This window comes from Corvus hawaiiensis, chromosome 5, assembly GCF_020740725.1.
Source record: "Corvus hawaiiensis isolate bCorHaw1 chromosome 5, bCorHaw1.pri.cur, whole genome shotgun sequence".
NCBI lineage: Eukaryota > Metazoa > Chordata > Aves > Passeriformes > Corvidae > Corvus > Corvus hawaiiensis.
In genome coordinates, this window is record NC_063217.1 from 44,103,551 (window position 1) to 44,119,174 (window position 15,624).

Consider the following 15,624-nt stretch of genomic DNA (forward strand, 5'->3'; position numbering starts at 1 on the left):
GCCAGTTCTGTCAATTGCTGCCCTCACAGTCAAACTCTGATCTCTCCTTAATTCTCCACTTACATAAATTCCAGGGACTAAGTTGAAAAATAAAACAAGTAACCCCAAACTTAAGCCTTCCACCACCTTTAGAAAGGGACTTATATTACAGCTTAAATGAAAGGGTGTTTTTTAACAAATTTTTTTCAGTCTCAACATTTCTCTAGTAACTTACTGACATTTCCAAATTCAAAAAGTATGGTTATAGATATTTTAAAAGTTCATCTGAAAAAAGCTCTCCTCTGACTACTTTAAATTGAGGGTGTTTGTTTGGTTGGTTTTGGTTTCTTTTTTCACTCCACATCAAAGTCTAGCAGAACTATAAACACATTGTCCTTAGTTCAATGTACACAGTTTTATACTTCAAACTCACTTTTACTGCACAGAAAAGACACATACTGCATTAATTTTATGATTTGAAGGAATTAATTATATCCTGCAGAACTTCCCTGTGACTTTCAAATAAAAATAAGAAGAGAAGAAGAAAGGTTTGTTATTTTAAACTAACACCAGAACCAGTTAACGCAAATTCAATTTTGTGACTGAATTCTGGAAATCCAATTCTGATAATCCAAAACAGCTAGGATGGAAGAGGAAGCAAAGACTTGTCTTATGGTCATCTAAAATCACTGAGTCACTGTTTCCAAAGCACCATTTATGCCATCTATGAGAGACAGTCTATCACAGCCGTGAAACATGCTGGCATAAAGATTAGAAGGCCAGAAGAGGATTTCTTGCATCCCACCTCTGAAAAACCTTCCCTAGCTCCCTACTTTCATCTAAATCCCCATTAGAAACCTTTATAGCGCACAAAACCACTAACCAACATCAAAATCAGAGAATAAAAAAAAAAAAAAGACCTTTAGAAATTCCTGTTCCAATATTCAGATTAGCACTACTTTGAAAATCTTGCACTAGATAGCTGTTTGGTGTCCAAAAATGACAAATAAAATACAAAATGGAACTCCATCTACTGAGCAATTTATTTGCTCCTCTGAATATCTACTGCTCTCAGAGAACAAATGTTTTTTCTTCAGAAGTCAGCCTCTTCTAGAAACATCGGTTACAACTTCTTCACTGCAGCAGTACTACGGTGATCAAGTTAATGGACACTTAGAACTTTGCCCTCAGGAAAAAAAGTCAAAACATAATAAATCTGATTCTCAGAAGAAAATATTACACATATAAAGAGGCCAACCTGAATGAATCCACCCAGTAAAACACATCAGTAAATTCCTAAAGCATCCACATGCAGAAATAATGGCAAGTAGCCCCATTAGTAACTTGACATGCTACTTAGTTAAATGCCTCCTGAGTACTCAGATGTAAATATCCCTTACCTAAGGAAGGCAGCTTTTCAGAATTAAGACATAATTATAATCAATACTGCTATTGAATTAGTTTTAAAGCAATTTAGAGCAATTTTAGGAGAGCAGGTAGCCCAAACATCCTATACTTCTTCATTAAATCATGGTAAGTTAAACAAAGTAGGCTACTTCGTAAGAGGAAATTCTTACACAAAATAATTTTGCTCTTAAAATATTTCTGCTGCAACTACAGTAATTATTAATTTGATAAAATAACTGAAATAGAAAATACAATCTAACTAGTGTTGCTACTTCACAAAAACCCCAAAACTGAGTGATTTCACAAAGTTTATTAAAATGCAGAACAGGTATTGAAGAAAAGTTGAATTCTGATTCCTATGGAAGGGAGCACAGAAAATAGATAAGGGTTTGTTAGAACAATCACAACAATGAGATGGGATTCTTTTTTCCATCTGCAGTATAAGCATCTACTACAAAATGCCATTATGTTGCTAAAAAAATCCACATGTCAGCAGTATTGTTTTTAATTAAATGTTTTCCCCTATGATTTCATATCAAAACATCTTCTTTTATAAAATTTTCTAACTTCTCTAACATTCATTGAAGTAAGAAGTATTCCAACTATATTTGAAAAGTTATTTTGTGAAAATGCTAAACAGTAATTCCTTTGTAGCGATATTAGAACATCACTCAAGTGAAACAGCATTTTTTAATCCTTGCTGATTGCTTATGTATCAGTAATATTTGGAGAATTTTGTCACACATACATGAATGCCTCTGCATTCAGTGTAAGTATTTGCTTAAGTTACTGGTGCTGTTAGGAGCTTTTACAACGTTACTACATACATTAAAACACTGCTGCTTTGAAAACCAGGCGTCAGAGTTGGTGAGATTTACACAGACACCTCAAGTTGCACAGCTGCAGCTACAATGTTCATCCAGTGGAAAAAAATAGCAACACTTGGATAGCTCGAAGAAAACATATAGAATCCGTTTTGATAAGCAATTAGATAGATCAGAATAGGTTTTTAGTCCCATTTCCCTCCTTTATAAATTTGTTGTTTCTTTAACCTGTTTATTAGTGTCTTTTGTTTAGAGCCTGCCTGCTGTGCTACGTCATTGTCCCAATAAAGACCTAAAATGGGGTTTGTCACCATTTGATTTATCCCAGGAACTAAACCTGGCACAAGAGAAAACACTTTCACTCGGTTCTCTAAATAACTCATAGAGATGCTGGGGACCCTGATACCCCCTGCGCTGCTACAAACTCACTGGCCAGAGAGCTCCTGGGGAAGGGGAAGGGAAAGGGAAAGGGAATGGGGACGGGGCAGGGGATGGTGGAAGGGGGTGGGAAGGAGTACGGAGATGGGCAAGGGGGAATAGGGATGGGGAAGAGGACAGGGATGAAGGAAGGGGATGGGGAGAAGGACTGAGCAAGGGAATGGTGATAGGGATGGGCAAGAGGATAAGGATGGAGGGGCAAGATGGGCAGAGGCAAGGGAACGGGAGCGAGGAAAGGAAAAGGGGCCGGGGGGTACCTGCGCGAGAGCCGCCGCCCCCGCCGCGCCCCGCCCTCTCAGCGACGTCACTGCGCTCCGCCAGCCGCTCGCTGTAGGACCATAGGGGCGACCTGCACGGTGCCTGAGCATCCTTTTTGTTCGGGTTATTACAAAACAAAACCAAAAAAGAACATAACAGAAAAAAAAAAAAAAAGATAGCGAGAGAGAGCTTAACACCCTTTCCTCCGTGTGTATGTATGCGTGCTCTGCCAGTGTTTCGGGAACGGCGCGTTGGGCGCCTTAGCCCTGTGCTTGCTGAGGGGGAGCGAGGCTTTCCGGGGCGCCTGCTTGCAAACCTCAGGCACTCGCTGGAGCAGCCCCGGGAGCGGGTCCTTCTTCCCCGGGCGGGCAGCGGCGGCGGCTCCTCGGTTCATGTGAGTGTCCCGGCGGGGCCGCGGCCTCGGCCGGACGCGCTCTGCCCTCACCGCGCTCTCGGTGCCCCCGCCGGGCCTCGCCTCGCTGCTCCCCCGCCAGCCGCTGGGGGACGGCGCCATGGGCGCCCTGGGGCTGCCCCGAGGGCCGGGCCGGGCCGAGCTCCCTGGGGTGGGCGGGAGCTAGGCAGGGTCCCGCTAATTTGCTCCTGCTGATTTGCTTCGAGCCGCCAGCGCAGCGCGAGTCGGGTGGAGCGGGGGTACCCTGTGGCGGTGGTCGCAGGGAGGCCGCCCTTGTGAGGGCAGTGCCCCGGCGGAGGGGCAGGATCATAGCCGCGAGCCGCAGGAAGCGGCGTTACGGTCGTGGTTCAATTCACGCAAGGGATTTTATGGCAGGGCTAGACGTTCGCTGTAGCTGTAGGGCGGCATTGTAAATTCACATCCCGCGCTTTGCGTGGAGGACGCGCCCGCACGTGAAGTGGTTCATCTCAAATCGGTTGTGTGCCTTTATTCAGCCGTGTCCCTGGAATGAGGGTTTGGAAGCGGCGTAGTGGTGGGCTGTTCAAGAAAATGCTATATTAGCCTGCAAAGTACGTGCACGGAGTATCCACTGACGTTTGCTATTACTTAGGGAAAAGTAGATGCTGCCTCACTTTTGGTTAATTGAATAACGTTCGTTATACTTTGGCATAGACTTGAGTGAAAAACAGAGTATAACTCAAATAAGTATTCGGTCCACTCTCAGTAGAGATACTTACAAGGTTTAACACACAACACGTGTTCTGTGCAGGGATGCGTGCATTGGATCAACAGGGATGAGCTTGTAGTTATGTTGCCACTCCACAGCTCCCTAGCATATGGCAACGCTACTGAAGCACTGTATATATCGGGTATATATCAGTATATACATCTGTATATATCAGTACTGAATATATCAGGTAGTGTTATACCTGAGGCTCATCAGTAAGTGGTTTTGAACTGGGTTTGGCATCTGGCAAAATAAAGACAATGCTACTGCAAACTAAGTAATACCTGCATTTCTTGCTCTTTCTTTTTAACTCAGAGATTCTTGTTTTCTTTTAAGTGAACTCATTGCTTTTCACAAATAGTTCTGGGATTCAGGATACTTGCATGAAATCTGTATTAAGTTGAGGCAGTGTTGTATATTTTTAGGTAGCCTCAAGGGTCATTGCTTATCAATACAGCTTCATCATCATATATTCTCTCCACCTTGTCACATGTTAGCAATATATTCTTGTTGCAGTAATTTTGACTTACGAGATTTTTAAGCAATATATTTGTGAGTTGCTTTGATGTTTTAGCAACACTGAATCCTGAAGGTACAAGATGTTGAAGACAGAAATTATTCTTAAAGCTATCTTCAGCAAATTTATGCTCTGGAATGTCTCTTTCCTGTTGTAACTTTGTGCATATTTTCCATACATTGCTATAGGTATCTTTGTTTATTTTACACCTTTAAATGTAAAGAGAGAAGGAAACAACTTCTCATTCTCCAGACTGAAAGCAGTGGATTGTGTGGAAAAAATGGTATCAAATGAAAAAAGGTATTTGCTAAAAAAATTTGTGCAAATCTGAAAATAGTCCATCAGATTGGAATAATAGGACTCGAGTTGCCTAGAGCCTTGAAAACTTGATGCTTCTGTTCATGAAGCATATTTGAGTGGGAAAACAATCTAAAAAATAAGTTTAATGCAGAAAGGTATGATGATACAGCTTTGATATTATTATAATTCTAATTTAGTATGAATTTAGTAGTGGCAAGTTAACCTAGGGCCTCTATCAAAGGAGGGCTAAGCAGTCTGTGGATTTTTCTTAGTCCTTTTGATTTAGGAGATACTGTCTGTAATGACTTTTCTCCTAAATATATTTGACTGAAGTCTGCTTAATATGTCATTGTCATTTCAGTTAGTTGTGTTATCCAAGACTAGGAATTAAGTTAATTATATGCCGTGACTGGGGGAAGCAAGGAACCCCTGGGACTTCTTATGCTTTGCAAAATCCTTTAAATCAAATCACAGCATTTTCTTAAAATGATTTTTGAAAGTCAAAAATTTACGCATTCTAGTCTACTAGAGTCTTTAACTTTCTACTACTGATCTGCAAGTTTCACAATATTATGTTTTCCTGAAAAGAGAGCCATAAGATACCCTGTAATGCTCCATCCTGCAAGATGTATTGGTGGCACAGCTCCCTTTACTTTCTCTCAATTCTTTCTAAAGTTGCCTGCTTAATATCCTTGGTGAAATCACATTTGTGCAGGACAGGGTCCTAATTTAGAGAATGTTGAAATACATATACTTGACTATAGTTTATCACTGAAATTTCGTGCTATGTGCTTGATACACTGAATTCCTTATTTGACACATTGTTACAATAATTTTCTGGGTGTTCCAACTTATCTCTTAATCTTTCCTTTGTTTTTGTTTCCTAAACTTCACTGAGACCTTGTTTGCAATTTTGGGGGTTGGGCTGTGTGTTCTTGTTTCTTAATTCAGGACTAAAGTAGAAAGTTAAAAACTTTGATTCTATATTAGACTGTAACACACTGAGATACAGTACACTTATTTCAGTTAGCAGGAAGCTTTAAAAACAGTTTCTGGAAATATCGTAAACATGCCTCAAAGTATTTCTGTACTTTTATTACTCAGCACATTTTATACTGTGGAACTGTGATACTTTGAATTATGAGATCATGAGAGATAACATAAGGTAATAATCAACTGCAACGATTTGTGTTTTCTTTCTGAATCTGTAAACCACTTCTAAAATTGTTGCTCTATGTAAATTTACTAATTGCCAGTAGAGCCAAATTAGAAAAATATTGGTTTCTCAGCTTCCCTGCCCTTTCCACATTAAAGTAGAATAAATAATTTTATGTCATGTTAGTCTGAGAAAGCTTGACATCAGACTGAAGGGTGGATCTTGAATTGACAAGAAAAAACACATATTGAGATGCAAAATACAAGATAAATGTTATCCAAGGCCAAGAATGAAAAGAAGAATTGAGTTCTTGTATGCCTGCAAATCCCACCTACTTTATAAGTCCCCATGAACAAACTTGGGAAATACCTTTGTAATGAAAATAACATAAAACAGTTGTCATTAGAAGGATTAGTCACGTGTGCAGAAAGACAAATCTGGTATCGGCCGTAATATTTTTTAACTTTCCTGATTATGATCTGATTGCTTTATGTCACAGCTATTAATTCATGTTTTTCTCTTCTAAGGGAGTGTTACCTAAAACCTAAAGAAGGTCAAATACTAGCCAACATAGATAAAACTGAGGAGTCAGCACAGAGGACAGCTGATAGGAGCATCATGTGAGCAAAGCAAACAGCACCTCTTGCTTCTTGTAGTGATAGGAGTTAAATGAAGTCAGTCCAGCAGAGACCCCCAGAAACCCATGTGTTCTTCTGAACAGTTACCTGCATGGTTCTTACCTTTACCAAGAAACATATCTGCTGTTAGATTTCCTGTCATACTGGGGGTGAGGGGAAATCAGTGTTTATTTTTTGTTTCCATGGTTACATTTGTATTAAACAGCAGGGGGAGGAAAGAGGTCTCTGATGGCTTTTTTTCCTCCAGTGTGATGCACGCCATACTTACTCGTAATTAAATATAGTTTACAAAAGACTTGGATACGTCTCAAAGTAGCCTCCTGCTGTCTTTTTTTCTATTAATATTTTGTAATATTTAATGTTATATTATTTTGTGCTTGGGGAAAAGTGCTTTCTTTAAAAAAAAATTCCTTCAAGGAAAATCTTAAAGTGACTCCAGATCAGTAAGTCATCAGCTGAACAATTTTTTCTCTTGGAAGACAAAACAATGCAGTGCTGTCTACATTATGATGTTAGAGGTTAGTTTATTCAGAGTGAGTGTAAATTGAATACATTGGTATTTTACTGCACAGGTGGTTTCTTTATCCTGCTTTCACACTTAGCAAATCTTTGATGTGTATTATGTTGTCCCAAATAAATACACTTGAATATGTGGAAATATCACAGAAGGGTAGGTTTTACTGCATGGTTTTTAAAGTTAAATAAAACACAGGCATGTAAAAGACAGAAATGTGATTGGGTTTTTAACACTGGGTGTTACAAGAAGACCTTAGCAGAAAAGGAGCAAAAGATCTTCTCATCTATTATAACTTAATCGCTTCTGACAGTTGTTTGCCTAGCCTGTTTTTAAAACCTTCCAGTGATGGATATTCCACAGCCTCCAAAGGCAGCCTGTTCAGTCTATTACTCTTACTTGAAAGTTTTCCAAAACTTAAATCTTGCTTTCTTTTTCATGTCTGCATCAGACCTGGTGAACAGTTTAGTCCCATGCTCGTACCAACTTGCTTTCTCTTTGAAGAACAAGACTAGGTCTCCCATTTATCTTGTCTTCTATAGACTAAACAACTGCACTTCTTTCAAGCTTTTTGATCTTCTTTGAAGTGTTTTGAAAAAGTTGAGAGACAGGAAAGGGGAATCTGGACAAAGGCAAATCTCTGTGCCAGTTGTAGGGGTCTTGAGTATGTATGAGTTCAACGTGAGTATTGCTTGGGCAGCCTCTTGAGCAGCTGAGGTGGTTTGCCTATAATAAAGTGTGGCTGGTCAGGCCTTTCCTGACTTGCTTCTCCTTATATCCTGTGTCCCTCACACTTGTTTTCTAGAGTAATTAGAAGTTTGAACTTTTTTTTTTTCTTTACACTGGAGCAGACAGGCGTGGCAGGGTAATAGACTCCCAGGTGAGAAGTCATTTTCTGTAGTTTTTGTGGTGTAGAGTTGTGTTAATTGATTGAGTTATTAATTGCCTTTATGCTTTTTGAGCCATAAAGTTTTCTAATGGTGAAGTCTATAACAAGCATGAAACATATTGCAGGCAGGTATTTTCCTCATGACAATACAGCCCCTGTGGCTCCAGTGTCAGTTTAATAGATAGAACAAGGGAAAGTGGTTTTTTGAGTATAATAAAAATGTGCTAATTTGCTTTGGTAGCTTGATAGCTGCAAATGTTTTGAGATTGTCACCATGTTCATTTGAGTATTCCTAAACTGTCAAACATCCATGTTTATATTTAAATAGGAGAAGTTCCTTGCCTGAGCATGCTCTGTGCTTCTAGGAAATGTTTTTAAATTCAGTCCAGTTAGAAATTTCTAAGCAGTTATAACTGGTTTTAGGCATGGCAATTGCTGTCACTCTTGATTACAAAATTCAGTGTGCCAGATTCCTGTTCTTTCTAGAGGGCAGTTGCTTATGATGCAAATCATGGCCTGCTGCTGGATAATACTCCATAATACCAGGTGATTGGCCAACACACAAAGAAATCAATTTATAGGATTTTTTCTAAATGCCAGGTTTGACTTCCTCCACCCCCACAAAGAAACCATCTTAAAAAGGCATGCCTTTCAGGATTGGCACATGGTGGATGTTTTTGGGCTGGGAGGGACCTTAAAGATCATGCAGTTCCAACCCCCTTGCTATGGTCAGGAATACCTTCCACTAGACAAGGTTGCTCAAAGCCCCTTCCAGTCTGGACTTGAACACTTCCAGGGATGGGGCATCCACAGTTTCACTGGGCAGCCTCAACCAGTGCCTCACCACTCTCAATTCTTAAATTCTTATGCAGCTTTATATAAATTAACAGCCCAGAAATTGTTCTTTGGCTTCCAGAACTGTAGAGAGGGAAGATTAAACTAGTGCTCATATTAGAAAGCAGCATGTACTGTATTTAATCATCATCTGCTAAACACAATTCTTGTAGAACTCATTCTTTCCTCAGAATTCTGAAACGCTGACAGAGATTCTATTCTGGATTAGGGGAAAGTTGAATTCCTGGCAGCTGGTAATGCATTAAACATCATCAAAAATTGCCTCAAGTTAGCACATGTCTTCTTGAGGTAATTTGCTTCAATCTTTTGGCATAAAACTACCTATTATGGAAGACTTCTATTTCCATTTCCTTCTCATCAGGAGCTTTTCCAACATAACTGAGTACGAATTAATAGTGTAAAGCTTAGTCTCTGACTTCAGGACCCTCTCTCGGAAACTATCCATGGCTATTGGATCTGATTTCTATCCCAGAGTGTTTCTCAATTACAGTTTAATATACAGCTTTGTAGTGGTGTCTTGTTTCAGACTCTCAAGATAAGTGGACAGATCATTTCAGCAGCTCATTTGTCCGGGGCAGCTGGGGACTGCTGTTCCCACAGGAGTGCAGGGGCTGGTGCGTGGCATGCGAGAGGCACTGCATTTGGCTTGCTGGCAGCTGCTGTGGAGGCAAGGCCCCAAGTTCACATCTGTGCTAGTCCTACCTTAAGGTTTGAAACCTGTGTCAAGGGCTCTAATAATTGGTAACAGTCACACGCTAAGGAAGTCACTGTTGCCAACTAGGATATGACACTGAATTGTACCCCAGGGAAATTAATCTTTTCTTAGAGGTTCAGTTACCCTTGCTGCATCACAGTGGTAAGTAATTTCGCATCCAAGTGACCCTCTGTAAAATAATGCTCATGATAAGAACTAGGCACACACAGATCTTTTCTTTTTCCTTTGCATTTTACTGAAAACTTACCTGCGAATTAACACTTCTGAAGACGTTAAACCAACATATTTTAATTGAAAATACTGATTTAAAAATTATTGGATTTTTAATAGAGGAATTTGGAACACAGCAAAATTAGACTTTAGCTAAACTTGTCTTAAAACTTCTTTTGTTTCTGTAGTTTGAATCCATAAATGAAAAATGGCTATTCCCCAAAAGCTGCTTGGAGGATTCTTCTGTCAGAGACTATCAGTCTTAATAGCTGACATCAGCCCTCTCAACATCCAAGATGAGTGCACAGGGAGTTTGTTTGCTTTAGTGAATTTTTTTTTCCCCACTCCACAGATCAGTATGAAAAGAGGGGAAATAATTTTCATCCTAGAAGTTTTGAAAGCTGTGAGCCTCAAGTGCTTCTCGCTACATACAACTACAAAGAAGTGGTAGATGCTGCTGGCACGTGGTTTTGAAGCTACATGAAACTGCTCCTGGCTGCTGAGGATTAGTTGTCAACCCACTTTAGATACAAAAGTTCATTTAGACTTTTCACTCCACAGCTGAATAAATAATTTTCTCTGCACAGGGTTAGTTTGTATCTTTATAGGTTTTCATTAAAATACCATCCTCTTCTATTACGTGAGTAAATTCAGCATTGGAAAGTACGGTTATTTGTGATGTGTGGGGGGGAGGGATTTTTTTCTGTGTAAATAAGGTGCTGCAGGCTCAAAGTTCATCAAGATCTGCTTTTCCCCTGAAAATTTTGTTTGGCAGTTTTGTTGCTCCCCATTAAAAGATGTTTGCCATTATTCTTGCATTGGTTACACACAAACATGTGCACACAAACATGCACATTTTCAGGTTTTTTCTTCAGCTTTTATTTGGCCCACATAAAGAGCACCTAAAGTTTCTGCCTCAGTAAATACCAGCAGTTGCTAACGTGTCTGAAGTTAGAGGACACTGATTTCTTTCACAATACATCTGCATGAGGTCTGCTCAGTGCTTTTGTGTGTAAATAATGGTTATTTTTAACCTGAGCACTTGTTTAAATTGAATGGTTAAATCCTGTTTTCCTTTAGCTGTGCTTCAAGATACTACTTTCACATGTAGAAAAGATGATATTAATGTAAAAGTAATACATTTCAAGATTCTTTTTTAACACACTTGGACTATGTAAGATAACTAGCAGACAGGTTTCAGATATTAAGAGCATTATGAATTGAAATGGAGCAGGGGGATCAATGTTCCTGTGAACTACCTAACCAATACTATTATTATGCAGACTATTGCAGACATAAAATGTATTAATGGTATTCTTATTCTTTCTTTCCCTTTCTGTAACTGCTGTACTTGCTGTAAATTAAGGAAGTAGTGTTAATGTTCACTTTTTTAGGATAAAGTTGCAAAAATCAATAAAATGCCTAAGGAACTGTTCTACTTGACATCAGCAGGTAGATTTCAGTGCAATTCTGATTCTTCTATCTGATTTATGAGTAGTTTATTCTGTAGCTACAACAGTAATCTAAAGCTTTCACTTTACTTTTCCAGTAAAACCCCAGAGGGTGAACCACAGTACAGATTCTTCGAGTTCTTGTGGCATATGCTGACCTTGCAGACTTGTCCAGATGCAGCTGAGTCCTCTTAAATTTCTGAATTTATAGGCATATGTGTGTGTCTGTAATTGTAAAGTTCATCACCTGTCAGGGAAGTTTTATGGGGATACTTTGAGACATGAATAGCAAATACTTAATATATGTATTTTTATTTGTATATGCACACACATCTGTATATAACCACTGGATACACTGTGATTTGGTAATTTAAGCTTTTAAACGCATAAAAAACCCCAACAAAATGAAAGAAAAACAAAAAACCCCACAAAAAACTTGTCAGTTTTTGATGTAAACTTTCTGTTCTAAAGAACTGGATGTGTTTTGGGTTTGGAAATGGGTGATTACAGTCAAAGAGACGAGGCAGGATGTCGTGGGCGTTGCATCTTTTCAGTCATGGGATTTATTGTGGGAATTTCTTGTGCACGCGGTGATCATTTACTGAAAGATTTTGATAGTATTATTAAAATATTAATGCAGTGGGATTCGATGGATAAACATTGCTGAAACACACATAAGTCTGTCCAACTGTTCTGGCATGTGAGCTGCTACTTAAACTGCAGACTGCACTACAAAGCACAACCAGATGAATCTCTCCGGCACTTGAAGGGACCTGGCAGATGCTGTGGGTGTGGAACCTGGTGAGACTTCAGTCAAGTGGTGCAAAGAAATTGCTTTCCTTGAGTCCTGTTGTGAGCCATCCTTGGCTGTTGAATTACCGGGCAGACTTCTCAGATTAATAGATTAAGGTGTAAATTTTGTTACAGACCGCATTCAAATACTTAACTGCTGTCTTAACCCGAACAGAAATCCTGAAGGGTAGTCATATCTCTGCTTTGTTTAGTCCTTGGAGTGTCTGCTCTGAGGTGGGAAAGAACATGAAGTTGATTCAGGATTGGACTGAGGCAAGCATTAGTAGAAACTTCTCTTTTTCTCTTCTCCCTGAATAGACATTTAGCACAAGTCACATCAGGGATGTGAATGAAACTGCATGTACTCTTAACCTTTTGAGTGTTGCAGCTGTAGCGTGCTAAGGTATGATGCAGTTAATTAATACAATGTGGCATTTGCTAAAGTCTTGAAATGCAAATTGAGCAAAATACTAAAATGATTTTTACTTCTGACTGTTGAGTTTCTAATGATCTCTATGGTATCAATCGAAGGCATCCATTTTAATGCAAATTAAGCCAGTCAACTTCATGCTTCTACTCTATTTGTTGTAATGTATGCCTGTCTTACTTCCTCATTCATTGCTTCTCATAGATTTGATTTTTGTCTGTCTCATTAATGCTATGACTTGCTTGTAGCTTTGGTACATTGTTCCCTTCCAAGGCAGACTTGTCTTCATGTTTAAAAATAGTCATTACTAAGTAACTTCTGTTGCCTCAAAATTGGTACCAGTGGATGGGCCTTTTGTTGTGTGATGTTCCATCACATGTTTAAAAAATCTCTTTCGTGCCGCAGTGTTTTTCAATATGAAAAAGTTCAGTTTTCTGTGTTTTTACTATTTACAGCCATTTAAAATAGGGAGGGGTAGGCTCTTAGGACTACTAAAAGGACCCGTCTGCAGCTGGGATTGAGCCTGATTTATCTGGCAGCCAGAAGGTTTGGACTGTAGTCTCCAGAGCTGGCAAATCATTCCATAGAGCTGACATTGCTACTTGGATGGACTGTGTTAGACATTTTGAGTGTTTGAAAATCTGCAAAGCAAATATTCTGACTTTCTCAGTGCCAAAGATGTGCATTGAAATAACATATGGCAAAAACGAGCAACTTTTCCTACTACTTTGGTACTTGGCAGATTCCTTTCAATACTGTCTACATGGAAGCGTATAGATAATGAATACATAATAAATTGTATTTAAGAGCTAAAAGAAAAGAAAATCGGGTTGTTCAACTGTTTAAAGCCCCAGTTACAGCAATCACTTTTTCGGGAGAAAGGAAGACAAGAGTTCTGATGTCTTTCTGCAGTTATGAATCTCTAAAGCTGCACTGCCATGCTTTGTAACACCCTTTTACATTTTAGGTTGTAATTTCTTTTTGCTCATATTAAAAAGACTATTCTTTTTTTAGAAAAATACAAGGGTAGTAGTTAAAATTTCATTTGATCTTTTATAGTGCCCAAATTTCTAGTACCTAGCAGGGAATCACTGGTCTAGTACTGAGAATCAAAAATCAGGTTCCATGATGATTCATTTGATAATTTCTGGATTTTGACTTTTTATACTGCCATCTACCAATATTGCTGAAATTTTGAAAAAAAAAAAAATACAGTTGTGGTTTGGGCGTTTTGGGTTTTTTTTGGGGGGGGGGTTTGTTTGTTGTTTTGGTTTGGGGTTTTTTTTTTTTATATTTTTAATTTTTATGGGTTGTCTTCATTTCCTTTGGGGGGATTTTTGTATGTTTTCTGGGGGTTTTTTGTTTTGTTTTGTGAGTTTTTTTGTTTGGCTAGGTATTTTTGTTCAGCTGGGTATTTTTTTTTTTTTTAATTTTGTTGTTGCTTTTCAAGTGTTTGCCATTGTTCTGCCAAAAATGTTTTGACAGGTTTCCTTTGCTGTATGTAGAGAGGGACCTGTGTGAGCATCTGCATTTTGAATACTTACACATATTTGCTTAAGGTCTTGGACCGTATTTTTAGATGTGTGAACTTTCTGCTATTCAGGAAACATACATTCTTCCTTTACAGAGCTAACAATAAACTTAATTCTGAAAGAGACGTGAGCTGGTAGTTAAATCTTAACTGATAATGTGCATGCCTCAAATGTGCTTGAAGTGATATTTAAGTGTAAGTGCACTATGTCTTCTTTGCTCTGTTGTAGCAAGGAAACTGTGGGTTTAACAGTAATGCAGTGCAAAAGTATCTAATACTTAGAATACTTCTGTCTTATTTCTCAGCATTACACTGTTTGTTATTGATACTTTTGCCTGTTTTTATATGGGTTTAAAAGTCATATTTTTTGAAACTGTTTGTGAACATCTCCATATCTGACTTTTTTTTTGATAGAGTAATTTTTTTTTTAATGGAGGAATTTTTTTTTAATTGAGGAATTATATTTTTCCACAGATAAAACTGTGGAAAACCTGCATTTCCAATAAGTAAATCTGATTATTTTCTGTCTATTGAAGCCTGGAATCACGTGATCTTTTAGAATTGCATTTCCTGAGAAGGAATATTTGGGTGTAAAAGCCATGATTGTGTTTTACAATGTATGACAGGTATAAAACCAGTGAAATACCCAATCTTTTGTGGTAGTGATAGGTATAAGTGCATGAAATGTACTAAATATACCTGATTTCCAAAATGTCCTAGCAATAAAACTATTTAATTGGAAATTTGTAACGAATTGTTTTCGGCTGTTGCTTCCCTAACACAAATTGGGAACTGCTGCTGATTTTCTTTGCTTTACTTAGAATGAAGTGTGGGGATGATTGAGTCAAAACTAAGATTTGATTGCAAAACTAATTAGTTGTAGCTCTCCTATGTTTTGGTTTGGGGTTTTTTATGTAGTTTTAATTTTTGAGGTTTGAAAACTACACCTTAAGTTTTTCTACCAAAAATGTGAAATTGTTAAATCAGGTATTCTAAATCTTAGCCAAAGATGCTGACAGCATCAGGTCTAGAATACCTTATCAGAAGTTAGGAGAAACTGTTAAGAGAGAATTGATTTTTAAAGCATGGATCTCAATTCTCCAAGATGATAAAAAGTGGGATGAGTTACAAGAGTTGCCTAGTTGCAGTGATACTTCAGTTCAGCCAAAGAAAACATACCAGTCTGCTTTCTTCTGTTTTGACCTGCTAACTGTTGTTCCTTACCTTGCAGAATAAGAAGGTGTGATGTGAGATTCTCAAATCTGATTCAGTGTATCCTCACAGTTCACAGAAGTGCAAAGCATAGGAAAGCAGAATCTGGCAAGCAGCTGGCACGTTCTGTTAGGTTTATAGGTTTTTGTAAGATTGTTTGCCAGAAATGACCATACTCTGAAAAGATGCTCAGATAGAAGTCTCTGAACACACTTCTTGCAGAAGCAAAGTGATTGCTGGTACTTGGTGTTTTACAGAAGGTAGAATACTTTGCTATACAAGTTTGCCACAATCTCACAAAGGAAGAAAAAGAGTTTAATTAGAGATCTGCTTAAGATTTAAGACCAAAAGCTTAGGAAGAGAAATTAACAT

At 38.5% G+C, this 15,624-nt stretch overlaps 2 protein-coding genes across 2 annotated transcripts in view; one reads left to right on the forward strand and one right to left on the reverse strand.

Annotated features, from left to right (window-relative positions):
• The window catches only part of TBCK (TBC1 domain containing kinase), a 94,545-nt gene extending 91,567 nt beyond the window's left edge, over window positions 1-2,978 (reverse strand). The window contains exon 1 of the mRNA XM_048302810.1: window positions 2,906-2,978. The gene's annotated coding sequence lies outside the window, so the exon portion shown is untranslated. The remainder of the gene's footprint in view (window positions 1-2,905) is intronic.
• Window positions 2,979-3,195: 217 nt separating this feature from the next.
• Window positions 3,196-15,624, forward strand: part of AIMP1 (aminoacyl tRNA synthetase complex interacting multifunctional protein 1) — a 32,504-nt gene continuing 20,075 nt past the window's right edge. Inside the window, exon 1 of the mRNA XM_048302811.1 lies at window positions 3,196-3,300. Within this exon, the coding sequence (XP_048158768.1) occupies window positions 3,299-3,300 (2 nt within the window). The 5' untranslated portion in view covers window positions 3,196-3,298. The remainder of the gene's footprint in view (window positions 3,301-15,624) is intronic.